The 26243-nt window shown below is 37.6% G+C and overlaps 2 protein-coding genes across 15 annotated transcripts; one reads left to right on the top strand and one right to left on the bottom strand.

Moving 5' to 3' along the window:
- Positions 1 to 197: 197 nt before the first annotated feature.
- Positions 198 to 11984, bottom strand: LOC133294424 (protein EMSY-LIKE 1-like). 8 transcript variants are annotated; one of them, XM_061493074.1, is made up of 11 exons: positions 11665 to 11984; positions 10974 to 11061; positions 4824 to 5026; positions 4618 to 4727; positions 4416 to 4536; positions 3986 to 4213; positions 2992 to 3060; positions 1121 to 1366; positions 962 to 1030; positions 803 to 866; positions 198 to 337 (listed from the first exon to the last, which is right to left on the bottom strand). In XM_061493074.1, exons 3-11 carry the CDS (start codon positions 4908 to 4910, stop codon positions 291 to 293), a joined length of 1041 nt encoding a protein of 346 aa, XP_061349058.1. In that variant the 5' UTR covers positions 4911 to 5026; positions 10974 to 11061; positions 11665 to 11984; the 3' UTR covers positions 198 to 290. The 8 variants fall into 8 exon arrangements, with proteins under 8 accessions (XP_061349058.1, XP_061349061.1, XP_061349057.1 ...); XM_061493077.1 differs by having other exon boundaries at positions 4824 to 4963; XM_061493073.1 differs by having other exon boundaries at positions 11012 to 11061.
- A 2478-nt stretch (positions 11985 to 14462) lies between these two features.
- LOC133294426 (protein INVOLVED IN DE NOVO 2-like) lies at positions 14463 to 18601 on the top strand. 7 transcript variants are annotated; one of them, XR_009749207.1, is made up of 4 exons: positions 14463 to 17491; positions 17613 to 17684; positions 18038 to 18127; positions 18226 to 18601. XR_009749207.1 is itself a non-coding variant. In XM_061493080.1 (4 exons), exons 2-4 carry the CDS (start codon positions 17050 to 17052, stop codon positions 18376 to 18378), a joined length of 273 nt encoding a protein of 90 aa, XP_061349064.1. In that variant the 5' UTR covers positions 14463 to 15200; positions 17002 to 17049; the 3' UTR covers positions 18379 to 18601. The 7 variants fall into 7 exon arrangements, 4 of the variants coding, with proteins under 4 accessions (XP_061349064.1, XP_061349062.1, XP_061349063.1 ...); XM_061493080.1 differs by lacking the exon at positions 17613 to 17684 and having other exon boundaries at positions 14463 to 15200; positions 17002 to 17079; XR_009749205.1 differs by having other exon boundaries at positions 14463 to 16465; positions 16687 to 18127.
- Positions 18602 to 26243: the final 7642 nt, after the last annotated feature.

Genomic DNA, 26243 nt, shown 5'->3' with positions numbered 1-26243 from the left:
TATTTTACAGTTGCATGCAGACATAAAAAATTGATGTGCCTTGTAAATGTGAGACTCTATTCTTAATAATCGCCATTAAGCACAAAACTGACATGTAGGCATTTTTTATAGGCAAGAGTAGGGACGGTAAAGAAAGAGAAATGACAGAGAAAGCGCATCAGTAAGAAGACAATCTTGATCATTAGATGCTGTTGGATCCTATGTGTACTCATCCATAATTAAACTTCCATGAGAGCTAACGATCATCTTCAAAGACGATTACCTCCTCCATGTAGCTGGTTGCTATGCTCTCATCCCCTGTCCATTAATTGCCCATGCAAGAAGTGTTGTTCTCCAGCTGTAAATAAGGCACGCAGCAAAATAGTTACACAATTACAACCATAAAAATTATTTGTAATAAGCATATAATGCTTAATCTCTACATTCAGTGGCGATCTCAGGCATCACCAATTGTGCAAACATGCCTACCACTGAAGTATAATATGCACCACCTATTATGATACACTTCTTTCAATCTAAAATAAACGATGTGCACAAATAAGAGTCCAATCATTTTTACTCTGGTTACCTCTCCCTTCCCTTTTTCTTGGTTTCATTCTCCTTGCACTGTTTTAACCCAAAATACAGAAAAGCTAAAATGTTTTTTCCCGGTTAGAGTTGCTTAAATCTGTGGTTGAGGATGATAGCATAATAAAATATTTTTTATTCAATTACAAAAAGTTAACTTCGTTAAACTAAATAAAAAAAAGGGTTTCAATATACAACAATATGCAGCAATATTATGTGGACTTCTAATTATTACCACTTTCACCATCCGATGCATCTGCAATCCTTGCAATTGCGTCAACAAGTGCCTGCTCATGCTCCTATGCAACAACACAAGCAATGATTAGAGCATACTAAATATCCATAGAACATGAAGTTTAAAAATAAGGAACTACATGATGATTGGTAATCATACTTTCAGCATTTTCTTTGCCTTCTCAAGTTCCACAGAATCTGGAGGACTTGCAGCAAAAATCCTTTCCACCTGTTATAATATCAGCGTTGTTAAAAACTCAAGCAATTTCTCTATCGTTCTCTTGGTCTCAACAATGTTGTTTAGGCATGTCATATCTACCTCCTTAACCAGTGAATCTGTGTTCATCAACTCAATGTCATCCAAAACTCTCCTTACAATACCATTTTGTGGTGGGGGAAATTCTCTTCTTGACTGAAACTTGGGATGTCCTCTCCCTCTTCCAGCACCTGAAGTATCACCACTCCGGTTAAAGAATTTCTTAACTCCACGACCTTGTCCACCATGTCCACCTCTGTGAATTATGCCTATATCTTCACCTTCCCATCTAATATCCTCAGGTGAGATCTGCAATCAATAAGGCATAAATATTCTTAAAACATAAAAAATCATTTCTGACAAATGCATATATCTACATAGTAATAACATATATATATTTTGGGATAGAAACAGTCAAATCTTCTGTGTTGATTTTTATCTCATTTAAACCAGCAACTTATAACATAACAAGAAAGATGATTTATTATGCACAAACAGCTTGCATATTCAGAACGAACATAGTTGTTAGTATCATACAATGAAATATCATAATGTTTGAAAGGTTTCCACAATACTGATAGTTTTCCTCCACTCCGTCACAAGACAAAACGCAAGCCAATCTATTTCCCACTCCACTAAATCTTGTTTTACTACTTTCCCAAGTTTTGGTCAACATTTTCCTTTCTTTATATCATGCTCTCAGTAACAAACTTCTTTTCTTACCGGGGTCTTCAAAGAACATCCCAGACCATCTCAACCTATGTTCCTCAATTCACTTTTTTCTCCTAAAATCCCCCCGAACTTTCTCAACTTAAACAACTCAAATATTTTACAGTACTCTAGACTGATATTGAAATAGTATGTTTCTTTTCGTTTCTTGTTCAATCACTTCCAGATGAAGTTCTAAAGTTCCCTAGTCATAACCTTCGTTCAAGAAGCAGTGTTCTTGTATATCTCACAAGCAAGTGGGGTACAAGTTCACAAGGAAGGGAGGAAATGAGGCACAAACAAAGGAAGAAAATGATTCATTTGACTAAAGACAGGTACCAAATAAGATTAAGATCAGAGAAGATAAACTATCTATAAATATGATGTTTGATGGTAAAAAGACAAGATAAAATCAATTAAATGATAATGGAAGGGTAATGAAGGAAATATCTTTAGTATTAGGCCATAATAAAAAAAAATCATAGCAGGATTCAAGTTACATTTAATGAGGGAGTGGAACCCCTGCAAATTCCAGTCATTCTTCTGCTACCCTTTAAACTGTTCTCAAAGTGCAGTTGGTACTCAACCACATAAAACTTGGCTTCTAGATCCAATTTAACAGAAGTGGCCAAAAAATCATTTCCTTACGGTTGTTATTGCTGTCATCTTTAAAAGTGTTATATTTTTCAAGGTCATTTCACATAGTTTGATGTTATGGCTTTTTCACTCTTTTGCCCCTTATTAATTAATTAATAACCATTTTACCCCTGATTCGAAACTATCTACCAATCTGCCCCTCTTTAATCGACTACCTTGCATTTTTAATCGACTAAACGATTGTTGGGAGATTTAATCGACTAAATCTCCCTACTTAATCGATTACAATCATACTGACTTATTTTTTTTTTGGTCAAATATGAAGATTTAGTCGACTAAATAGGGAGATTTAGTCGACTAAATCTCCCAGCAGCCATTTTTTGTCTGTTTTGGCCATTTAGTCGATTAAAAATGCAAGGTAGTTGACTAAAGAGGGGCAGATTGATAAATAGTTTCGAATCAGGGGCAAAATGATTATTAATTAATTAATAAGGGGTAAAAGGGTGAAAAAACCTTGATGTTATTCTTTTCATTAAAATATTTTTTACTGGTGCTTCACTCAATGTAACTGTTAAAATCTAATTAGTAACTGCTCTGCTGCATATGCATAAAAAATAGGAAATAAATACCTCTTTGAGGTCAACCCATTCCCAAGTTTCATTTGCTTTATTAATATCATAAACTAAAGCATGCCGGCCCTGCAAAGAAAAAACAAATTTGAAGAAAAGTTCACCAAGAAATTATTTGAAATTTTATTTAATATTATGCTGCCTTGCACTTCCCGATTTATGCCCCCATCAAATTTAAGCATTTTTTTCCATCTGGATGATTGGGGGATGACTTTATATATACTTAGAGCCTGTTTGGAGCATTTTTTTAAGCTAAAAGCTACTTTGAAACTAAAGTTAAAAAAAAAAGAGCTTAAAAAATAAAGCTAAAAGTTGTTCGGTGATTATATAAAGTTGTTCTTAGGGTTTTGAAAAAGGGAGATGAAATGATTTGTTATTAAGATAAATTATTAGGATAAAGGATAAAATTTATAAATACAAGTTTAGAATAAGTGAGAAACTGAAAAATAAATACAAGAACTCCAAAAAACTGACATACATCTTAAAAAAAACTCCTCTTGGAAGCTTTTAGCTTTTTCTTTTTTTATTCATTATTAAAAAAAAGCTCTTTTTATGATAAGAGCTTTTGTAAAAAATATGTTTGGCCAAGAAGCTAAAAAAAGAGAAGTTTCTCCTTACTTGAAGAAGCTTCTCCTTATTAGGAGAAGAGAAGCTAAAAAATGACCGTCTAAACGGGTACTTACTTGTAGAGGTTGACATTAAAGATGCATGCTATATCCTCTATGAAATAAATATGAATAAGTTTTTGTAGCCAGAAAAAAATAAAAAAATAAGAATAAGTTTGCATACTTGTCATTCTCTGTAACTTGGTACACTGGGAAACCAAACTCCAAAAAAAAAGGGCATCTCACTTATGAAAAAAAAATTAGACTTACCCACATAATTCATCCTTAAACATCAAAAGACAATGAGCCTAATGAAAATTCAATGAATGAGGCATTAACTTCATTAAAATATATGTATGATTTTGACAGTTATTAAGACCTTAACACACCTCAGCAGGGTTGTAATCAGTTATGACAGCCTCATAAAAGTGGTTGTCTTCAGGCCATCTAGTCCAAACTTTCTTCCCAATCAATGGGTCAAAAGCTGCTGCTTCAGCAGGTGCATTAGATGCAAGAGCATTAGAAGAATTGCGATTTGTGAAATACCTACCTCCAGTTGGTCCAGTAGAAGTGTACTGTACAGGCTTCACTGTAGACAAACCAGGCAATGACTGACCCTGGTTCCAAAATTGGTGGAAAATAAAAAATCAAATGGACATCAATAAATTACTTTTTCTTTGTACTTCTCCAGTAAAGAAATTCATGTGCAATGAAATTATTAGGCTCTAGGCCTCTAGCTCCTAAAGCACGCTCCAGTTGCATTAGTGAATATAGTGGCATTAAAGCTCAAATCACGTAATTTGCTAAAGAAGGTGGTACCGAATGGGATGTCTTCTGCTTTTTACGGGAAGCAGAAACAGTTGGACTAGGTAAAATGTCATGAACAGGCTGAGATGTGCTGCGTCTTGGAGGTTGGTAACAGCCAGTTTGTTGCCACTCCCTGATTGCATTTTGCAATAGATGAAAAAAACTGAATATTTGTTTTGCTAAACCATTGCAACTACTCAAATAATTACAATACCTTATGCAGTGGATTATTTCATCAGCATCAACCCTGGTAAGAAGCTCTCTGTGTTCATCATCTGAAACCCTCAACTCTTTCCTAAGCTCTGTAATCAAACCTTCCTTGTCCTGATGAATATATAAAATAAAATACAGGAGAAAAATCTTCAAATCAAGAAAATACAAGTAAATATAAAAGGCACTGAGGGAACTAAGGATATATACCCAAGTAAGTGTATCAGACTGAGCTTTGAAAGCACGCAAGACAGCAGAGTATGCTTCTTGCTCAAGTTGATGAATTTGAGCCTCCATGTCACTATACAATCTAGAGTGTGGAACAGAAGCTACAGCAGATATTCCATTGCCTGCAACACTACTACCTCTTAGAATTCTATGTTGACTTGAGGGAGGAAGATCATCATCAGTCCCTGACAATGTATCAAAGAAGTCATAGAGAGAGAGAAGAGAGAGCGAAAGTGAACAGAAAGAAAAAGAATAAAGTGATTCATTGATCGTATATGTGTTACACAATGGTCTAATATAGACCTTACAAATATGCCACGTCATCTGGTTTAGTTGTAACCAGAATTAGTTAGCTGAACTGAATGAGTTTGCTAATTACAGAAATGACCCTATGGCTAATTACAAGATTGACCCTGTGTACAGCTGTATAAGCTGTACACCTCATCTACTCTAATATGTCCCCTCAAACTCAGGGTGGATGAAGGTAACTGAGAGAGTCAACCACCTTGAGTTTGTCCCTCAAAACAGCAAACCTGAAGGCAGATAAGCTTTTTGTAAGAGTGTCAGCAACTTGATCCAAGGAAGGAATGTGGCAGACGCGGATTTCTTTAGCAATAACACGCTCTCTGACAAAGAATATATCCAATTCCATATGCTTAGTCCTAGCATGAAGGACTGGATTATGAGACAGGGAGACAGTACTCAGATTGTCACAAGAATGAGAGGAGTGCCAAACTGAATTTGGAGCTCATGAAGGAGAGATTTTAGCCAGAGAACCTCTGTTGTAGCTAGAGCAAGGCTGCGATACTCAGCCTCAGTGCTGGACCGTGCAACCAGATTCTGCTTCTTGGACCACCATGACACCAAGTTGGAGCCAAAAAAGATACATGCTCCTGAAGTAGACCGTCTATCATCTGGGTCACTAGCCCAATCTGCATCACAAAATGCAGTGATAGAGAATAAGTGACTTGGATGACATGGCTGCAGCAACATACCATGATGGAGGGTGCCATTCAAGTAACGTAAAATCCGCTTGACTGCAGCCCAATGCTCTTCAAGAGGTTGAGCCATAAATTGGCAAGCTTTGTTAACCGAGTAGCTGATATCAGGTCTAGTAAGTGTAGCATATTGGAGAGCCCCAACAATGGAACGATAGAAGGATGGATCTGAGTAGTAATTGGACCCATATTTGGAGAGTTTGCAGCCAGATTGAAGTGGGGTAGAAATACCTTTGGCTTCTGCCATATGAGCTCTACTAAGAAAGCTGCGAATGTATTTTGACTGAGTAAGAAGCAGTGCTCCAGAAGATGTTCTCTGAACCTCAACACCAAGAAAGAAATCAAGATTCCCAAGATCCTTGAGAGCAAACTCAGAATCAAGTTTCTGAATAAGAGTCTGAATAAAGCTGGAGTCATTTCCAGTGATGATTATATCATCAACATAAACCAAGAGAAAGACACATTGTGCAGACTTCCTGTAGATAAATAGTGAAGGATCACATTTACTAGCAACGAATCCAAGATGCAGTAGAGATGTTTTGAGCTTATCAAACCAAGCTCTTGGGGCCTGTTTCAAGCCATAAAGGGCTTTATGTAACTGACAGACCAGTGATTTATTTGGGGACTCAAAGCTAGGAGGCTGTTGCATGTACACCTCTTCATCAAGAGTGCCATTAAGAAAGGCATTATTGACATTCAGTTGCCTTAATGTCCAGCCAAAGGAGATAGCAACAGTAAGAATGATGCGGATGGTAATAGGCTTAACTACTGGGGAAAAAGTTTCTGTGTAATCAAACCCAGCTTGCTGATGAAAACCTTTGGCCACCAACCTAGCTTTATACCTGTTGAGAGTGCCATCAGCATTTTCTTTAACACGAAAAACCCACTTGCAACCAATTGCAGTTCTGTTGGGAGGAAGAGAAACCAAAGACCAAGTTGAGTTAGCATGAAGTGCACACATTTCAGATTGCATAGCAGCAGACCAGTTGGGATTGGCCAAGGCTTGTTTGATGGTGACAGGTTCAAGAGAGGTGGACAAGATTTGTGGGTGGGGAGCAGTGTTGGAGCGGGTAGTGATGATGTGAGAAGGTGAAATGTGAAGAGGTCTAGAGGGTATATATTCGGAACCAGAGGCAACAGAAGAAGGAGAAGAAGAACTAAAGGAAATAGGAACAGGAGAATTTGAACCTGAAGAGGCTGTAGTTGAGACTGACTGAGAGTTGGAAGAAATGTTGTGTGAAGGTGACATGCCAGAAGAGCGAACAGGACTTGAGAATGATGAAGAAGAATCTGCTTGAGCTACGGTACATGGTGGTGATGAGGTGTTGTTGCTGGATGCTTGGGAACTTTGAGTGGTCAAGCTCTGCTGTGATGGGGAGAGTGATGGACGTACAGGAGCATTAGACTTAATATGGGAGTCTACCAAAGGGATCAAATTAGAAACAGGAGGAGAGGAATGAGCAGTAGCATTGTTGGATGATGAACTGTACCAAAAAAGGTAAGGAAACTTTGACTCATTAAAAAGGACATCTTTAGAAACAAACAATCTGCCAGAAGAGTTCAAGCACTTGTAGCCTTTGTGAGTAGGAGAATAGCCAAGGAAAATGCACTCACTGCTCCTAAAGTCCAGTTTGTGATTGTTGTATGGTCTTAGGAAAGGGAAACAAGCACAACCGAAGACCTTGAATGACTTGTAGTCAGGCATTGTTTTGTGTAGTTTGATAGAAGGAACTTCAAAATTCAAGGCAGCAGTAGAAAGAGAATTAATGAGATACACAGCTGAGATAAAGGCATGGTCCCACAATTTGATGGGTAGGGATGCATTAGCAAGTAAGGTAAGACCAGTTTCAACTATACGACGATGCTTTCTTTCAACAACACCATTCTGATGATGGGTGTGAGGACAGGCAACCGGTGAATTATTCCCAGGTTTTTAAGATGTTGATGAAAAGGTCTAAACTCTCCACCCCAATCAGTTTGAAGAGCTTTAATAGTGGACTGAAAATTGTTTGATATAAGTGCTTGAAATTGATTAAAAACAACCAATGCTTCTGACTTTTGTTTGAGGGGATAAATCCAAGTGTATCTAGAGTGGGCATCTACAAAAGATATGTAGTAAGTGAAGCCCATTGAGGACTTGACAGGAGCTGGACCCCACAGATCACTAAAAACAAGGTCAAAATGTTTTTCATACACTTTGGTAGAAGGACCAGAATGTAAACTATGTATTTTTCCCCAACAACACGCAGAACAAAAGGAAATATCAGATTTATTAGGCACAGGAATATTACAAGACTTGAGAACTGAATTCAGAGCCTCAGTGTGAGGATGACCCAGTCTACAATGCCAAAGAGAGTACATATAGTTTGACCCTATAGGACTTGAGCTACTGACTTTATTAGATGTGTTTGGTGTGAGTACATTGGTGAGTGGAGTATCAGTACAAGCTGAAACACTGTAACTAGTACATAAAGAATTTGACTACAAGAATCCGAATTGGACTTAGAAACAGAAGCACACTGTTGGCTTGATGGCAGACTTGAATTGGGGTAAAGGTTAACTCCTTGAAAACGGTACAATCCATCAGTTCCCAAAGCACCTTCCAGCAAGACCTCATGAGATGCCTGAGATTTGACAAAGCAAGTGAAAGGGTGAAATTCAAAATAAACACTGTTATCTCTAGCAAACTGACTTACACTGATGAGATTTTTAGTTATGGAGGGAACAAGTAATAAATTGTTAAGATGTAGGTGAGTGTGTGGTTGGAGGGGAGAAGAAAAGGAAGAGCAACCCGTAGCATTGACTCGCAAACCTTGGTTGTTTCCTATGTAAACCTGGTCTGCACCTGACAGTTGTGTGCTTTGTAGAAGGTTTTGAGGATTGGCAGTCACGTGGTGAGAGGCACCTGAGTCTGGATACCACTCTATGGACTGAACATTTGAAGGAGTAGGTAAGAGTCCTTGTCCTTGAGATTGTGAAGCTATATTGCAAAGCTGTGAAGCATGATGTTGAGGTTGATTTGTGGTCAACAAAGCTTGAGGCTGGTTGACATTGGCAGGTCTGTTGTACTGAAATGATCTCTGAAATAAGGGTTGTGGTTGTGGAAAGAACTGGTGAGCTTCTGGTGATGAGAACTTAGGCACAAAATTCTCATCAAATCTATACCAGCAACTTTGAACTCCATGTCCAAATTTGTAATAGAGTTGACATTGAATATTGCTTCGACCTCTGCCTCTTCCTCCTCTGTTATTTCTACCATAAAACCTTCCTCTTCCTCTTTCATTATTTGTATTATAAGACCTTTGATTCTGACTTGCTTGAATAGGAGCAAAAGGAGGTCTCATAGCTGTTGAATCAGATCTTGAACTTTCTTTTGGATCTGAGGATATCTTCTGAACTACATTAACAGTCATTGAATCTGAAAGAAGAGTTTCGTTCTGCCTAGCAAGCATCATTTCATAAAACATTAGTTAAACACGTAAATCATTGAGTGAGTATGGATTTTCACGAGCTTGAACAGCAGTAACAAACGCATTAAAATCAGGTGGAAGACCAGCTAAAATCAGTTCAGTTTGTTCTTCAACTGAGATCGGACTTTTGATAGCCTTTAACTCATCACAAATAGTTTTAACTCGACGAAGATATTCAGCAACAGATCTGCCACCTTTCTTGATGGTGCGAAGTTCAGATCTGAGTTGATGAGTTTTGGACTTCATCATACCTTGGAAAAACTTGTGAATTTGCTCCCAGTCTTCATACGCATGAGAAACACCGAGGATCTCGTTCAAGATTTCTTCTGAGACAGTAGACAGAATCCATGAAAAAAGCATTTGATCGTGACGAATCCACTCAGTATAAAGTGGATTAACAGCTTCATCAACACGAGCTTGCTCAGACGAATCCACTCAGTATAAAGTGGATTAACAGCTTCATCAACACGAGCTTGCTCAGATTCGAACTGAAGCGGTATCTTAGGGTTAACAAGAAAGTGATGAAGTTCATGAGATGTGATTACTGGTTCTACAACTTGATTCCAGATCAGAAAGTTGCTTTCTGTAAGTTTGACGGAGATCTGATGCGTGAACAGTGACGGAGAAGATGACCGGTGCTCTGTCGTTCCATTTCCGGTGGTTGTTCTGGCAGCTGAAGACGACTGAGACGGTGGATGCGCAGCGGAAAACATCAAGTGGTTGGATCTGTATCAGGCCCTCAGAGAGAGGGCTCTGATACCATCAAAGAAGTCATAGAGAGAGAGAAGAGAGAGCGAAAGTGAACAGAAAGAAAAAGAATAAAGTGATTCATTGATCGTACATGTGTTACACAATGGTCTAATATAGACCTTACAAATATGCCACGTCATCTGGTTTAGTTGTAACCAGAATTAGTTAGCTGAACTGAATGAGTTTGCTAATTACAGAAATGACCCTATGGCTAATTACAAGATTGACCCTGTGTACAGCTGTATAAGCTGTACACCTCATCTACTCTAATAATGTATTATGAAAAAGGAACTTACATATAAGAAACAAAGATGACATGAATGATAATTTCCAAGTTCAATTTTTCTTAATAATCTTATTCATGTATTCCAGATGGAAAGGATCTTATACGTGAATGCTGTTAACAAGAAATATTTCTTGGTTCTAGAAAAGAGGATTTCTTTTAAATGTTCATTTCCAATTTTATCTATGATCATGTACAATCAATTATCTTTTGCTCCCTCCCCCTCTTTAACTATTTCATTCTCACTTTCCAGGTTATCCAACAATTTGAGCTTCTCTAAAATGATAATTTTATTTGATTTCCTAGTTTTGGCAAAGCCTAGAGTCTAGGCATATAATTCAATTTACAAGTACATGAAAAAAATCCTAGAAAATGAGCAGGATTCTATGGCTTTCACAGGTCACCAACTACACCTACAATAATAAGGAAATAATTTTGAGCGATCATCAGAGTTCAAAAGATAAAAATATGGTCAAAGTATAAGGCTCTGTAAAGCTGCTTTAGAAGTGTCATGTGTCATGCATCATGGTTGCCCTTTGTAATGGCTAGGATTGCTAGATCACCTTCTCCTACCCAGCAGTACCTCAATCAATACATGCAGGAAACTACACTTAATGGCAGGTTTGCCTACCAGAAAACTACTTCTATAATTTAGTTCCTTCAAAATACCTACGCCACCAGCTTTAGCTCTTTACCAACTTGCTTGATCATTTAGCACACTGCATGCCAAAAAAAAAAAGTCCCAGTAAGAGATTCCCTTGTATAACTTGTGCACTTGAATTCCAATTTCAAGTATTCATACATAAGTATTGAATGCACAAACACCAATCAAGGAATTCCTACATGAATACACACTTAGTTCAAGCTCTGTCCCTTTACCAACTTGCAAAATATTGGTACTGCGCACCTCATAAAACTAACCTAAGTGAGAATTTGTCTACACGAATTTGTGCCACCATGTTTCTATCTTCAGGTACTTATAAATTATTTAAGTACACAACACAATACAAACAAACAGTTCCTATTGATTAGAGTTAAACCCTAACTGCACATTCTCTGCACAAATGTGACAACAAGCAATTTCATGGAAAGTTCCGAATATAAATTATCTTCAACATAAGATAACAATCAACTAGGATGCTAGAGACACCTCGTCCAGCAATTTAAGAATCGCAAAACAAATCAACGAAAAATCGATTTAAAAACAAAAAAACGACAACGTATTTGACCGCGCATAACTAACTAGAACAACAAAGAAAGAAAAACAAAAACCCTAAAATGTAATTTCGATGAAGTACGAGGAAAAAGCCAATGATGCTCACCGCTACTGTCGGGAATTTCATAGTCCATAAAAGTTACGGCAATGCTTGAGATGAGAGCGCGAATAAGAAGAAGTGCCCCGAAACGCGTTTCGATCGAATTGACGAGGTCGAAGATTTTGAAGAAAGAAGAAAGAGGATGGGTTTTACGTTTTAGGCTTTTTGGGTAGAGAGTGTGTGTGTGACAGAGACAGGCTCAGAGGAACACATATAGAGTGTACCACCTCGTACAAATAAAAGTGAAGGGAAGAAAAAGAAATAGATTTTGGTCTGTTTTTTCTGAGATGATGCAATCGAAGTGTGTTGTGTCACCCTTTATAAATAGGTCGCTCAATGGGCTATTCGGCTAAGGGCCCTTGTGGAAAGTCCCTTATTTATAGGAACAACACGTTGACCTTAAAATAGCAAAAATAAAAATAAAAAATCTCAATCTTATAAGCAACATCAGAGAGAATTAAAAGTGTGATACTATACAAAAAAAAAAAAAAAAAAAAAAATTAAAAGTGTGATTGAGAATTTTCCAAGCCTAGAATAGTAGAACGCGTAATTGGGCTTTGTTTTTCATTTGGATAAATGTGAAGGATTGTGGTTATCTTTGTTAGGTGTTGGATAGACCGTATTGCTATATCGTAGGGTATGCGCTCAGAGATAGTGTATATCAACTATATATTAGGCTTATAGCCGAGGTCCCAATCACTGCGCACAAGCAATAGGCTTATAGCCAAGCGGTGGGTGTGTGTACAGCGTGGGCAGAAGTAGGAAATGAATTCTAAGTGTTTACCTGGGGTCCTTAGGCTCTTATTTATAGGATTACCTTCCTAGGCTTGGGCCTTTTGAGATTCTCCAATTGTAGTAGGATTCAACTCCCCTTCTGTTGGGATGTGATCCTTATCTTGTGCTCTTTGGCTGTTTGGAGTTGTTGAGATGTTGATGGCTCTGTATCTCACAAAATATTCTGATAGGTAGTTGGGATATGATATTCATATCCATAACAGTTGCCCCCAACTCGGTATTCTGAGGTTCGGGATGTCGAGGTGTTGTTATGTTACCTCGGATTTGTTTTGTCCGAGTTCGTTGACCCCAGGTTTGGAATTTCGAGTTTTTGACGTCGGCGCTCTAACTCGGAGTTGCTTTCGTCAAGATCGTACGCGTTATGCCCCTTGATCTTCCTTGATGTTCGTATGTATAGTTGAGTGGGGGCATGTCGGATGCGACTTGAGCTCATTTTGAGATTTTGGATATCGTTTTTCCGAATTTTAATTCCGTTGTGCTGGACCGAGTTGACATTTTCAGACATGTTGCAACCTTTGGCTATGATCTTTTGGTCGACCTTTATTTGATTTGAGACGTCATGGCGCAATTGGAGCTCGGAAGTCGGGGCTTGGCCTTATCACTTCATCCTGACCTTTTGTATCACGCTTGCTGTGACGGTTACGACGATCCACGTGTTCTGTGCTCATTGGCGGTTCGTGCATCGTGCAGGGTGCGTCGTCTTGTCTTTGTGCATGTTATGATGGGATGCATTTAATGTGCGTAGTGAAGTGTCCTTATTGCCCCTTGTTCGTCAACCGTTTTGAGGCTCTTTGTCTTCGCGCCCAAGAGTTTTGGGTTTCCTATAAATTCCTCATTTCGGTTTGTTCATAACCTTTTTACTGCGTGTGGCGTTTATTCAGAGCTCTTCTCTCTGTATTGAGCTTCTACCCTGCACCTCTCTTGTCAGGCTTCTTTTGGTTTTTCTGCTCTCCTTCTGGCCACGTATCTTCCTGCTTTTGTTTATTTTCTCCAGTTACTTCATCATCTCAAGTATTTGCTTGGTGCATGTTTTACCGTTTGTTGGCCACATAATCTTTAAGACTCTAGGGCACATGGTTTCGCTTCATACTAGACTTGCGTTTGTCGAAGCATTTTGTTCTTGGGGGTCCTCTGTAGCTTGTTTGAGGGTTTCTTATGGACGCCCTCGGTTCTTCTTCCGGTCCAGTTTCTGGCCAAGGTGATGAAGTAAGTGAGGAGGTAGTAAGGCAATTGCCTAGGTCAGTCTAATACTGGCTCTTTAATAAAGAATATACTGAGGAGGAGAAGCTTCAACTGCTTCTCCGTGGTTATAAGGGAAGTCATCGGAGATCTCGCCCAGGCCGCGGCAGGAGAGGGAAAGGTCGTCAGGGTCAGCTCAATTTTAGCCCAGTCAGCCCTTCTTTAGCGAATCCTCAGCTCATGGGTCGAATTCTTTTGTCGACCCTGTCCCTCTATCTTATATCTTACCTTCCTCCCAGGTAACTCCTAGTCCGAGGTCCGTGCTTGACCGGATTCCTCCTCTGGGTTTGAGCGATAGCTCTTCCAGTTTTTCTTCGTCCGAGCTAGGTTTTCCTGAATCGGTCATCTTTGGCCCAGATGATACTGCTTCAAGTCGGGTACCGCTCGTTGACCTTGTCAGCAGTTCGGATAACTCCCTTCCTCTTTCTTGGAGTCCGTCGTCGTTACCCTTCGACTCTGGGAGTCCGAGGTCAAATTTAATTGAGATGTGTACTGACCCTTGTCCTTCATATTCCAGGGCTGAAATTATGGACGGGTCCGATAGTCAAGATTGGGTTCTTCTTGAAGTCTTACAACTGCGGTCCACCATGTCTCCTGCCGACATTGCCCAGCTTCCGGTTGGGAATCCCAACGGGGTTGATCTTGTTCCCCCAGGCGACTTCCCAGTATGTTCAGGTCCCATATTGGATGAGCCTCATTTCTTCTATTTTTATCGAGACCTCATAACGAAGCTGGGAATTCGGTTTCCTTTTTCCGAGTTCCAACTGGCCGTGATCCGCCGACTTAGGGTTGCACCCTCGCAGCTTCACCCAAATTCTTGGGCCTTTATCCGGGGTTTTGTGAAAGTGTGTGCCTACCTCTATCTCCCTTGTACAGTTTCTCTTTTCTTCTTTTTCTTTGATGTATATACTTCTCGGACGGGGGCCGAGGCCAAAGAAAGGAGAGGGTGGGTAACCCTTCGAGGTACTCCAAGAAGGGGTATCTTCATTTCGTATTCCCAATCCTTTAAAGGCTTCAAGGATGCCTACTTTAGGGTGGCATCTCGCTCTGAGTCTCTTCCCTGGTTTGCCGACAAGTGACTGGATGAATGGGGCATATCATCTCGGTTTGAATTATACTGGATCGTAATTGTCTCGTCCCAAGGTTCTATTTCAAGTCCAACCACCCTGACCCTGAATCTTCGCACCTTCACCGCACCGTTACCAACTGCTCTTCGTCGGCGCCGGCGCCGCTCACCACCGCCGATCGCCACGGCGTCAAGGATGACATATCGCTTATTTTCCGCAGCGTCGCCAACTTCCTCGCTCCACCGCCATCTTCTTCTTCTTCTTATGCCGGCGATTCCTCGTCTTCGCAAACTCTCACCGGAATCCGGAACGATCTCGTGGAGATCGGCGGAAGCTTCAAGAGCTCGCTCTCCCTTCTCTCCTCGAACAAAGCCGTCACCGGAATCTCGAAGATCGCTTCTCAATTGTTGCAGTTCGAGCGTTTTCAACAGCGTGTTGATGGTGATTATGATATTTTTTTTTATTATCTGTTAATTTTTCTGATTATGATCCTCTCTTTTCTCAATTGAATCTGTATAATCTGATTATGATAAAGTCTGTAATTGCTTAATTAGTTTATTGTAGCTTGTCCTCTTAATTTAACCCTTTTTTGATCTCGTGAGTCATGTTCGTTTGAAGTTGGTTTTTTTTTTTAAGTTTATAATTTCCTTTAAGGACAAATTAGTTTTTTGTTATGTTCAAATTTGACCAGAAATGCCGGGAGTGGTTTCTGTTTTTCCCAATTCTAAAAGAAAGCTGCATACCACTCATTCATGGGACTTCATAGGACTTCTGGACGGAAAAACCATGGAGAATTGCATCCATGCTTACTGGTTATCTCTTTGTTGTTGAAATTTTTATCCTTCTTTGTCACTTATTTATTAAATAAAAAAATATTAAAAAAGTTCCCAAGGTTGAATTTTGAAGGACTGATCCTCTTTTCTTCAAATTCTTTCTCATTAAAAGCAAGGACTGTTATTCATTTCATTAACCTAAGGGCAACAAAAATTCTTTGGTAGGAACTTCCTGTCATAAGTATGGTAATGGTACTGTTTTCACTTTTGATACATTTTACTTCATAACAAAAGTTGGATCACGGGGGTTTCAGCATATTAATTAGCGGATGGAGATTTTCATGTTTTTTATTTAGACAGGTGTTATCCCAAGTACAATTAACTATGCCCAAGTCTTTAAAATCTAAATACAATATCAATAGTGATTATTGAAACATCTCCAAAAATTTTAGGAACAATAATAGGAAAATTACAAAAGATATAAATATCATTAGGAAATAGCCCATTGGATCATGAAGGAGAATCTGCTTAGAAAGAATGAAAGCCGTTAATAGGATTTAAAGGATTGAGGCCTAAAGGAGTGAAAATAGACCTAAGAAGAATTATGAGGAACCAAACTAAATAAGACCAACAAGCCAACTAATTTTTATTTAACAACAATTCTAAAAGCCTCTTTCAGATCTCCAAGGGATAGTTCTGGTCATGGGAGCCATACAGCTTCCACAGCAGCAGGACGCTACGTGGCAAACATGAATTATATGAGGCTGGCAGCTGGAGAAGCTAGGGGAGGTGCACCTATGGCTAAAATTGCTGTGTACAAAACATGTTGGGATTCTGGTTGCTATGATGTTGACTTACTAGCTGCCTTTGATGATGCAATAAGAGATGGGGTTCACATTATATCATTGTCTCTGGGTACTGAAGCTCCCCAAGGTGACTATCGAATAACAGCATCACGGTTCTTAATGTTATCTCTCATGAACTAAGCAAAAGAGTAAATATTTTAGACTTAGTTTTTAATGGATTATTATATGTATCACTACTCAAATAATATAATTTAATAGTTTATTTATGTATTGCTGAAAGAACCAAACAAAGAAAACCATGTTCCAAGATTGATAATGTGCTTCCTAATGTATTGTCAATGCATTCAGTAAGCTTGCTTCTTGAGGCAGTTTTGCTTAAAACCAAAAGTTCGTTGCTCGAGTTGATATGGAGGAATTACTTTAGGTTTTCATCAATGAAATATGGGAATTCAATTTTCCATTTAGGTATGGATTGGTTGAAGTCTTTGATACCTCTGGCATTTTATAGAGTTATGGTTTATAAATTCTGCTGTTTTTATTATGGGGTGTTATCCATAGATAGCAGTTGTGAAGTGCAAGTCAGATAATGCAACTCTACAGAACTTTTTTTTTATAAAATCAATTTGTTCATATTACATTCTTATAATCAGTTTTTCTTTTCAGGTGGCCCAAGTCAGGTAAATATATTTGGATAACTATGCTAATCAACTAATGCATGACCGTGCAAGAGTGCATGGAGAAGTAGGCCTGCATTTTCCAAATTATTTATCTTTATTTTTTAATTCAAAATTTTTTATTTTGATATCGAGTGTAATCCTGTAAGCCAGTGTGTGCCCTGGAAACTACCAGGCTGTAGTAGTACTGCAAAGTGAAATAACTAATTGAGGCATTGTATAATTTGTTAACATGGCCATGTTGATCAATAGTATTATTTGGGCCACTCAGATTCTTTTGCTAGTTGGAGATTTGTTGTTTGTATTTGTGTATATTAATTAAGGAGTTATGATTGCCAGAGAGAAGTATCTATGTCAAACTAATGAGAGATGTTGAGAGGCCTACTCAGGTGGAAAATTGCAAATAGACCCATCCAAGATGTGTTGAGGCTTCAGAAAACCAGAGTACAGATATATGAAATATGCATTGCAAGCTTTTGGTAAAGAAATTACACCTAAATAATAACCGTGGGTTAATAGATAGTGTCATTTTCCTTGAATGCCATCTTGAATCTCATGCACAGCGGTACCTGACATTAAGGTCCCTTGGTGCTCCTGTAGTTCTTCTCTCATTAGCAAAGCAGGGAGTCTTTCGAGGATTTAAAGACACTAAAACTCCTTTATATGCCACTGGTATGCCTTGACAAACTTAAATTGTTAATTATCTAGTGTGACAATATCATGTCCCTTTGGCGTGTCACAGGACAGGCTTTTTAACAATGGCACCAATATTTTGCAATAACTGTTGAGTAATAATTAAAATTATGAACTCCATTGAGTTGTCATATGCCATACACTTGATAAGATGAAATTTTCCTTTACTCTTTATACTCCCATTAAGGATCTTGCCAAAGGACTATAAAAAAAACCAAAATTTTGACATAATCTGTTCTTCCTGTGTCTTTGAAATCATTTAAACTAATAATGTTCTCTAGAATCTTGTATAAGGCTTTGTTCAACACTGCTTGCATTCATTGTCTTTGCAGAATGCAATGAAAAACAGCTCTCTTCAGATGGCTGCTATAGAGCAACAGAAAGCTGATGAAAATGTTTTGAAACTGGCTGGAGATCAAAAGGTTTGTGTTACCGTCTTTAATTTTTGTTATTGACCAAAAGGATCCTTATCAGCATCAAAATAGCATCGTATTAATACTATTTGTATCTATTTGTACAGAAGCAAAAAGAACAACTCCATGCTAAAATCATTCAGCTTGAAAAACAACTGGATATGAAACAAAAGCTGGAATTGGAGATTCAGCAACTAAAAGGATCATTAAATGTGTTGAAACACATAAAAGATGGTGAAGATGCAGAAATAAGGGTTTAAGAGAAAAGGAACAGTCACTTCAAGACTTAGATGCATTGAACCAAACACTTGTCATTAAAGAGCGTAAGAGTAATGATGAGCTGCAGGAAGCTCGAAAAGAATTTATTTGGAAGAGCATCTGTTCTACGAGGTCTAGTTTTATGGTTATTTCACATTTAGACTGTTTCACATGTAATATTTTAATGATGATTTTACTTGCCCGTTTGAAGTTTTATATGAATTGAAGCACACGTACTCTTATAAATTTACATTTTTTTTTGTAGTGCGTTCCTTTTCTTTTTCTTCTTTTGTCTATTTGGTCTACTCAATGTTGTTAATTTTTATGGTTCAGAGCAAGGTAGCAAAGTAACTTGAGTATAATATCTCATTATTTCTATTTCATCTAATTGAATTGTATTACTCAAAATGTTTTTAATGGTTCTTCTGTTTATGCAGAAGAGACGAATTATGATTGTGTGGATATTCACTGCTCATATGTTATGTTACTTTTATCATAGACCGTATGTTTTGAAATTTTCTTGCAATTTAAAGCTTTCTTCAACTTTTTAATCTCCAATAATATTTTTTTATAAAAAAAATTATATCATTGAAACCACCACAAAAATTAAATTTTTTTTAATTACATGATTTAGCGGCGGTTCAAAACCGCCGCTATAAGTAAAAATTATTAATTTTTATCCAATAATCTACGTCGGTTTGTATATACTTTGCGTCGGTTTGGTTTTTAGCGTCGGTTATTCCGACGGTTCCTATAAACCGACCCTAAAAGTTTTAACGTCGCCAGTTCCTAAGGCGATTTTCAATTGGCCACTGAATTTTTTAGTGGCGGTTTGAACCGCCGCTAAATCGAAAATAAACCGCCGCTAAATCACGTTTTTGGTGTAGTGTTAGGCCTTAATCCTTGGTAAGTTTCAACACTTTTCATTAGATAAATTGGTAGATTTAATTTATGAACCCTAAGCTATGTGTATGTGAATTGATGTGGTTGAAGACCTCAAATCGAAAATGTGTATTAGATAAAAGTGTCTTGGAATGATGTTTGATGATGATTGAGCTCATAAAAATTATTGGTGAAAATTTTGGTAACTAGGCAAAATTTATGATGGAAATTCAAGACTTTGTGAAATGTAATGGTTGTAGGATTGTGTAATTGAGTTGTTGAGTAATTGTATGAGTTAATTATAGAATTGTATGATGTGTGAAATGTTAAAATGAATCAAAAATCCCTTGGTATAAATGCATGTAATTTTCGGCTAAGAGAGGAGAAATAAGGATGGATGATGTAAAAATCATGTAACTAGTGTTGTGTGGTTGTGAACTATCTTTAAGTGGGTTGTACGTTGATTTGATGCGTGTAGATTGGAAGTGGAGCCATTGAATATGTCTAAGTGTTGATATTGGCCTAAAGGAGGATAATTGGGAAAAATGAGGTTGAATGGTAATGGAATGAAATTAAGGAGTTGGTTTGGTGTTGTAGTAGGCTTAGGAATCTATTGGAACCTTGAAATAAAATTAAGAACATGGCTAGGTATTTTAGGCCAAAAGGCCGAACCTATGTGTGTGTGTGTGTGGGAGAGTGTGATGCGTTGTATTTTGGCTTGGTTGCACCATGATAATGATGATCCTTGTGTGGTCATTGTAGGTTGCCTCCCACGGACGTGAACTTTGAACGGTGAGCTTGGTGGATTGCCTTTAGTCCTTGACCAAAAGGATTGTGGTAAGTGCTTATGGAAATTGCATGAATTCTTGAATAACAAAGTATATGTGGTTATGTGGTTCTAATTGATATGGGAATGACCTGTGTGTAGGCATTTCTGGTTGGACCAAGCTCAGTTGCACCTTGCATTGGAGTTGCCTAGAGAAGGAGCTTCAACAAGGTAATCCTTTGGTAATCCCCATTTGTGCTCCACCATGCCCCTTGGGGGTAGTGGTTGGAGGTGTATGTTAATGATGTAGTTATAACATGCTCATGCATATATGTATGTATATTGGGTACATAGGATGTACCGTATCTCTGACTAGTAGATAGTTGCCTTCGAGCGTTACAAACTTCCACTGTATAGGTCTCCGTGAGGGAGTTCCAGTTGACCTGGGGTCATGAAGTTGTTATCCATTGAGGAGCACTCTAGGAATGTCTCGGGTGTATTGGTGGTGGGTGCCTTGGTTGATGTTCTGGGAACACTTCCTTGGATGAGAACTCGTAGGATATATGCCGAGGCCAATGGGTCAGATGTTGCGTGGTTTTGGCTTCGAGCATTCCAGCTTCATCATATTTTTACTCCCTATGCATCCCTACTTCACTAAATCTCTTGCTTTATCTCGTTTTGGTTGTTATGGTACATTATTGATTTGCATCTGAGTGAGCCATTGGGCGGAATTGTAACAGCATGTTATGTACCGGTATTGTAAACAGTAACTATGATATTATGCGCAGTTACAATCTATGATGCACCGACACCAACAAGGGACACGACACGCCGACACGTTAATTCTAAAAAATGTCATATTTCGACACGTTGGGACACGTTTTGATATTAAATAAATTTTTTAATATATATAATATAATTTATATTTAATACATATAATAGTCCATAATAAGTCATATAACCAATCAAATATTTATATTTCATAACATAAAAAAAAAAATTCGTACTTTGTTAATTTTTCATGTCAAATTTCATAACAGAAAAAAATTAAATTATAATTTTTTTTATATTTAGTTAATAAAATAAAATTAAGACTAAAAAAAAAAAACATGTCGGAATGTTGACCACGTGTCGAAAAAAGTTGACTGCGTGTCGGAAAAAAGTGTTAGAACGTGTCAGAGAGTTGACCGCGTGTCCCAAAATGTTGACCGCATATCGGACGCATGTCGGAGTGTGTCCGTGTCGGACACGTGTCCGACACGCAAATTTTTTTAAAAACCCGTGTCTGTGCTTCTGAGGTTACAATCACAGCAGTTCATTTATAAAAATGCGAGTAAACTTTTTCCTTTTCATTACGCGAGCATTTAAAATAGTAATAAAATGTAATGAGTAAAAGCTGTGTTCATAACTGAAAACTAAAAGTGGAATAATTAAATAAATTGCCTAACTATCATATAATACTTCTATCAAGTCACTAAGGGGTTCCCATAAACCCATTTAGCATAAATCTCACTTTTACAGTTTTTACATAACTGAACATAGTTCAGTAATCTGGATATTGCGAAAGATCTGCATGCTACAAAACCTCCCATCTTTTAGTATGTTATTCTAGACTTAATTATCTTTCCAACAAGCTATCACATGTTCCATAAAGTATTCTTTTGCTCCGGTTATCACCATTTGAAGTTGGACAAGCAAAGCTGCCAGCCAACCTCAAACAGGACACCAAACAGCCTTTACGCTTTCAGCAATTCTGGCCAAACCACTATAGCAATTGCTTTAAAACTTTTATACAGTAAACTAGACACGTCAAGCTTCAATTTCACATAATATGGGAAAAATTTGACCAAGAATTTATGGAGAAATAAATTTCTCAATTCAGTAACCCGACAGCCCCAAGTGCAGCCATTCTGGACAGTTCTTATTAAAATGCCTCTACAGGTCTGCGTAAAACTCTAATGGCTACCAAATTTTGACACAACATAGATGTCATCTCAAGATTGAAAATTGTGTATGGAACGTCCCTATTGGAATTCTGTTGTAGAAGATATGCTCTCCCAAAGTTCACCCAAAATATGCCATTTTATAGAAAATTCGACGGCAACTCCTTTGTTTATTCAACCTATCCCACTTTATCAAAAGTGTGTTATTATCCTCAAATGGTACCTAAGATATATGGGTGGCACTCAAGGACCAGCAATTCCTTGGTGCTCTTACAACCCTCAACAATTTATATCAATTTACTCAATTTACCTCTCATTACTTACATTTTCAAAGCTTAAACCATTTCCATCACTTGTTTCCATTTGCATGCATTCTTTAAACATGGATATAATCATAACTTAAAATAGACCTATTGCCCTTTCATCATACATCATGCTTCAAGGTTACACAAGATCGAAATATTACAAATTACAATTCTCCAAAAAATACTTTGCCAAATAAGACATTTGTTATCTTTTATTGTAAATCAATTTTTTTGATAAAAACATGCAAATAAAGTGTCAATCTATGTAATTCTTGTTGGTTATTTTATTGTTTTAGGAAATTGAAAAAGGTAAGCCTCTTAGTAGAAAGGAAATGTATACCCATACGCATAAGAAAAAAGATGGTACATTTGTGAATGAAGAGGCTAGGCGAAAAAATATAAGTGGAACATAGTTGTTTACTTGTATTCCTATATGACAATGTTACTTTTTTTAAATTGGTTGTTGGATCAAATTTTGTTGGAATTGTTATTAGCTGCACAACATGACGGGACTTTATCCGAAGAAGATGCTTTTGTTCAGGTGTTTAGGAAAGAGCACCCTGGACGTGTACGGGCTATTGGATTTGGGGTCTGCCCTTCCCAAGTTTTAAATATTGTTCTAGTTCTGGGGAATCTTCCTCAACATCTATGTAACACCCCGTGTATACCCGGTTTGTTATCATGTCATCGTATTTAGCTGCGCTTAATTAAAATACGGAATTAACTTTTTCCTTTCAATTATGACGTCATTAATATGATTACTTAATTCTTTTTCAAAAACCTTGCCTGTATGTAAATTGCAAATAGACAACTATCTATACTGAATAACCTCAATATATAAATAAGTGAGTATCTAAGTCACGGAACTCCAACACGTAGTCCGGACCATAATTCTGATACATTATACAACTCGAATCTAAATCAACAAAGTCAAATCAATGTGGCATGAACAACCCCCATGCTCACCAAATAAGGCAACAAGGCCCAACATAGTCTCAAATCAAATACAAATATACTGAAGGTAAATAATATCATCATCCAGACATATCATATCATAACAACATATATCTCAACTCAGCTCCGGCCTCCTGCCGCTCGAGGTCTCAACCTCCGAGTTACCTGAACCTGAAAATATGCCCCAAACGTGGGGTGAAATCTCTAAACAGAAATCTCAGTAAGGCAAAGGGTCCTCAAGGATCTCTCCACCCCAAGCTCACTTACATGTGCAATATAAGTTCTAAAAACAGTAAAACAGTATAAGTTCCAAAATCAGTGTAATGCAGCAGAATAATCATGTTATGCATGTCAAATATTCTACTGGCCATGGAAATGCAGGATTTACATACATCTATTACCTACAATCAGTGCAAGTCACTACTTGCACCCACCCACAGAATCACCCTATGGTATGTCTCCTACATACACAGGCTTACCGTCTGGGTGGAACAACACATGCATATCATAAGGCACTTGCACATAACAACTCAACAACATTTCAAATATCCAAGCATGAAAACACATCATGCATATAAACCATTCCCCCATGGGGTATAGTGGAACCAACAATGGCTAAACCGAGGACACAAAAGCTTACCTCGCAAGCTAACTATCCTTCTCAAGATTCCAACCAAGTCCAAGGTTCACAAACAGCACTCTCACAGTCTGTTTATACCAACAATCACAATCTAAAAGTGTATGACATAAAGACAACGTTTTTCTCTTACGTTTCATGCCATTAGGCTTCTCACAAAGCCAAAAGCCCTTAATCCCCATGATTATGACTTAGTTAGTTATTACAGAGATTCAACTTAACCAATCATGGGTCCACAAACCCAAAAATGCCATTCTGTCCGAGCAGAACAATGACACTCTCGAAATTCCCAGAATATTCAGATATTTGTCGGGGGCATATCCGGATATCATATCCTGATATCCATATCCGAATATCATATCCAGATATTCAAAACCTCATATCCGGATATTTCGCGATAGAATGCATTTCTGCATTTTCGCGAAGATATCATCCAAAGGTTCAACTTTTAACATTAATATACGTCTGAGGATCCATTTTTAGGCATATTTAGGTCAGTACACAAGCTAGTTACTTAACCAACTCTTTAACAAGCCAAGACTCAACCTTTAAACAATGAAAACTCATGATCAAAGGTTCAAGAACATACCCAAAGGTTCAAACTCAAAAAAGGTTGCTCTTGGAGCTCTCAAATCTGCCTCAATAATTCAGATTACACAAGCCACAAATTTGATCACAAAGCAAGGTCCTTTTCCTTCAAAGGTGGCTTCTTGAAACCACAAATGCCAAGTAAATGGCCTCCACACCTCACCACTACAAGGTCAGCAACTCTCACCCACAAAACAGAGCCCACAACTCATAAATGGCTGGACTTTCACACACCCAAGGCTAGAGCACACTCAAACAAAGAACTTTTGTGAAGAAACCAAGAGAAAAAGTGGTCTCTTGGTGATTCAATGGAGGAAGGAAGATGGTAAAAGGTGGCTGCCTCAAGGAGCTCATAAATGTCAAGTAGGAGGAGGGAATTTATGACCTAGGATCATGTGCCCTTTGTATTTATAGGTGCGTTCAAGTTTAATCGCATCGTATTAGCGTTAATAACTACGCTTATCATTTTAATCCCAAACTTTGGATTTTGAACCTAGCCATTTTTCTAGGATTTTTCATATTTTTATTTTATTTTTCGCAGTACTTTGCCTGTACACGCTTTTACGTAGCCAGTATCAGTTCTGACGCCAACTCTCATTATTTTGACTCCAAACTTGTTATACTAGTCCTATATATTATTCTAGTAAGATATACACACTTTTCATAATTTTCTGGGATACTTCATCGGTACGCATTTATACCGTGAGCAGAATCGGTATCTGCACTTTTTGTCAGAAAATCGACTTTCAACATTATTAATCACTTTCTATAATTATTTAAGCCTTCTCATAATTATTAGGGTCAATTATGAAATTATCTAATTAATCTCGTAATTAATTAATTAAACTCCTAATTTAACGGTGCAGGTTCTTACAATCTACATCCAATGAAATTATGGAGTTGAAATCTAAGGTTCAATCTTTGGAGGAAGCATTGGCTTTCTTGGTACGTAGCTTTGGGGGTCAAATGCTTCCTGGTTTTGCATCAAACGGATTGCAACAGGTATATAGTACATTTACCAAAATTTTCTTGTGTTTTCTGTTTTAGATGATGACTGGAACTTATTTTAGTCATGTATTTTAAATCGTATAATATGACTGCAAGGATAGAATATGTTTATTATTTATAGCATATTATATTTTATTTACTCTAGGTTCGAGATGATGTATACCTGTGAGATGATTATTGGCTGCTGTCACTATTAACATATAGTACATGTGATTATTGAATAATTTGTGCCCTTGTTGCTGCTTCATTAGCATACATATTTACAAGGATGAACAATTTTTTTTTTGGAGAATAGTTTTGGTTGGTATAATGACATACACAAGTTTTTACTCTCTTAATAATGTATCATCTTTCAACAGGGGATGATTTTGTTCACACATATGGTTATTCTGAAAGTGTCCTATATATGTGAGATCTCCCTTTCTCTCTTTGCTATTTTTACTTGTGTATAAGATTTTCTTGATGGAAATGATTTTATGATAAGTATGCTTCTTAATTGTATTTAGATGATTTCAGGTTTACTTCACTTTGATGGACTCATCACCTTGAAGCCATGATCTTGCACTTTTCTATCCAAGCATGCATTTATCGTCATATTTTTTTTCTGGGGTTGCTATAATAATATATAAATCTAAGTAGTTATGGTTCATCGAGATACTTATTATTTGGACAAAAACAATTTTTTAAGTAAAGACTTTTAAATTATTTTTCAGTACCTAATATGTATAAGATTAGGATTTATATTTGGGCTATGATTTTTTTTTTTTTTTTTTTTGCAGCCTCA

The sequence above is a fragment of the Gastrolobium bilobum genome, unplaced genomic scaffold (genome assembly GCF_033153095.1).
Source record: "Gastrolobium bilobum isolate Gb01-03AN ecotype WA unplaced genomic scaffold, APGP_CSIRO_Gbil_v1 utg105119, whole genome shotgun sequence".
Taxonomy (NCBI): Eukaryota; Viridiplantae; Streptophyta; class Magnoliopsida; order Fabales; family Fabaceae; genus Gastrolobium; species Gastrolobium bilobum.
This window is presented reverse-complemented; position numbering and strand designations above follow the sequence as displayed.

Excerpts from the sequence above, each read along its gene's own strand:
- LOC133294424 (XM_061493070.1), bottom strand. The coding sequence starts at position 11,692 with ATGGACTATGAAATTCCCGACAGTAGCG. Across the intron at positions 4,537-4,617 it reads GAAATAATCCACTGCATAAG|GGAGTGGCAACAAACTGGCT; the intron begins GTATTGTAATTA and ends AAATGCAATCAG. Across the intron at positions 3,061-3,985 it reads CTGATTACAACCCTGCTGAG|GGCCGGCATGCTTTAGTTTA; the intron begins GTGTGTTAAGGT and ends TTTTCTTTGCAG.
- LOC133294426 (XM_061493078.1), top strand. The coding sequence starts at position 14,955 with ATGACATATCGCTTATTTTCCGCAGCGTCGCCAACTTCCTCGCTCCAC. Across the intron at positions 15,201-18,037 it reads TTTTCAACAGCGTGTTGATG|AATGCAATGAAAAACAGCTC; the intron begins GTGATTATGATA and ends TTGTCTTTGCAG. Across the intron at positions 18,128-18,225 it reads AACTGGCTGGAGATCAAAAG|AAGCAAAAAGAACAACTCCA; the intron begins GTTTGTGTTACC and ends CTATTTGTACAG.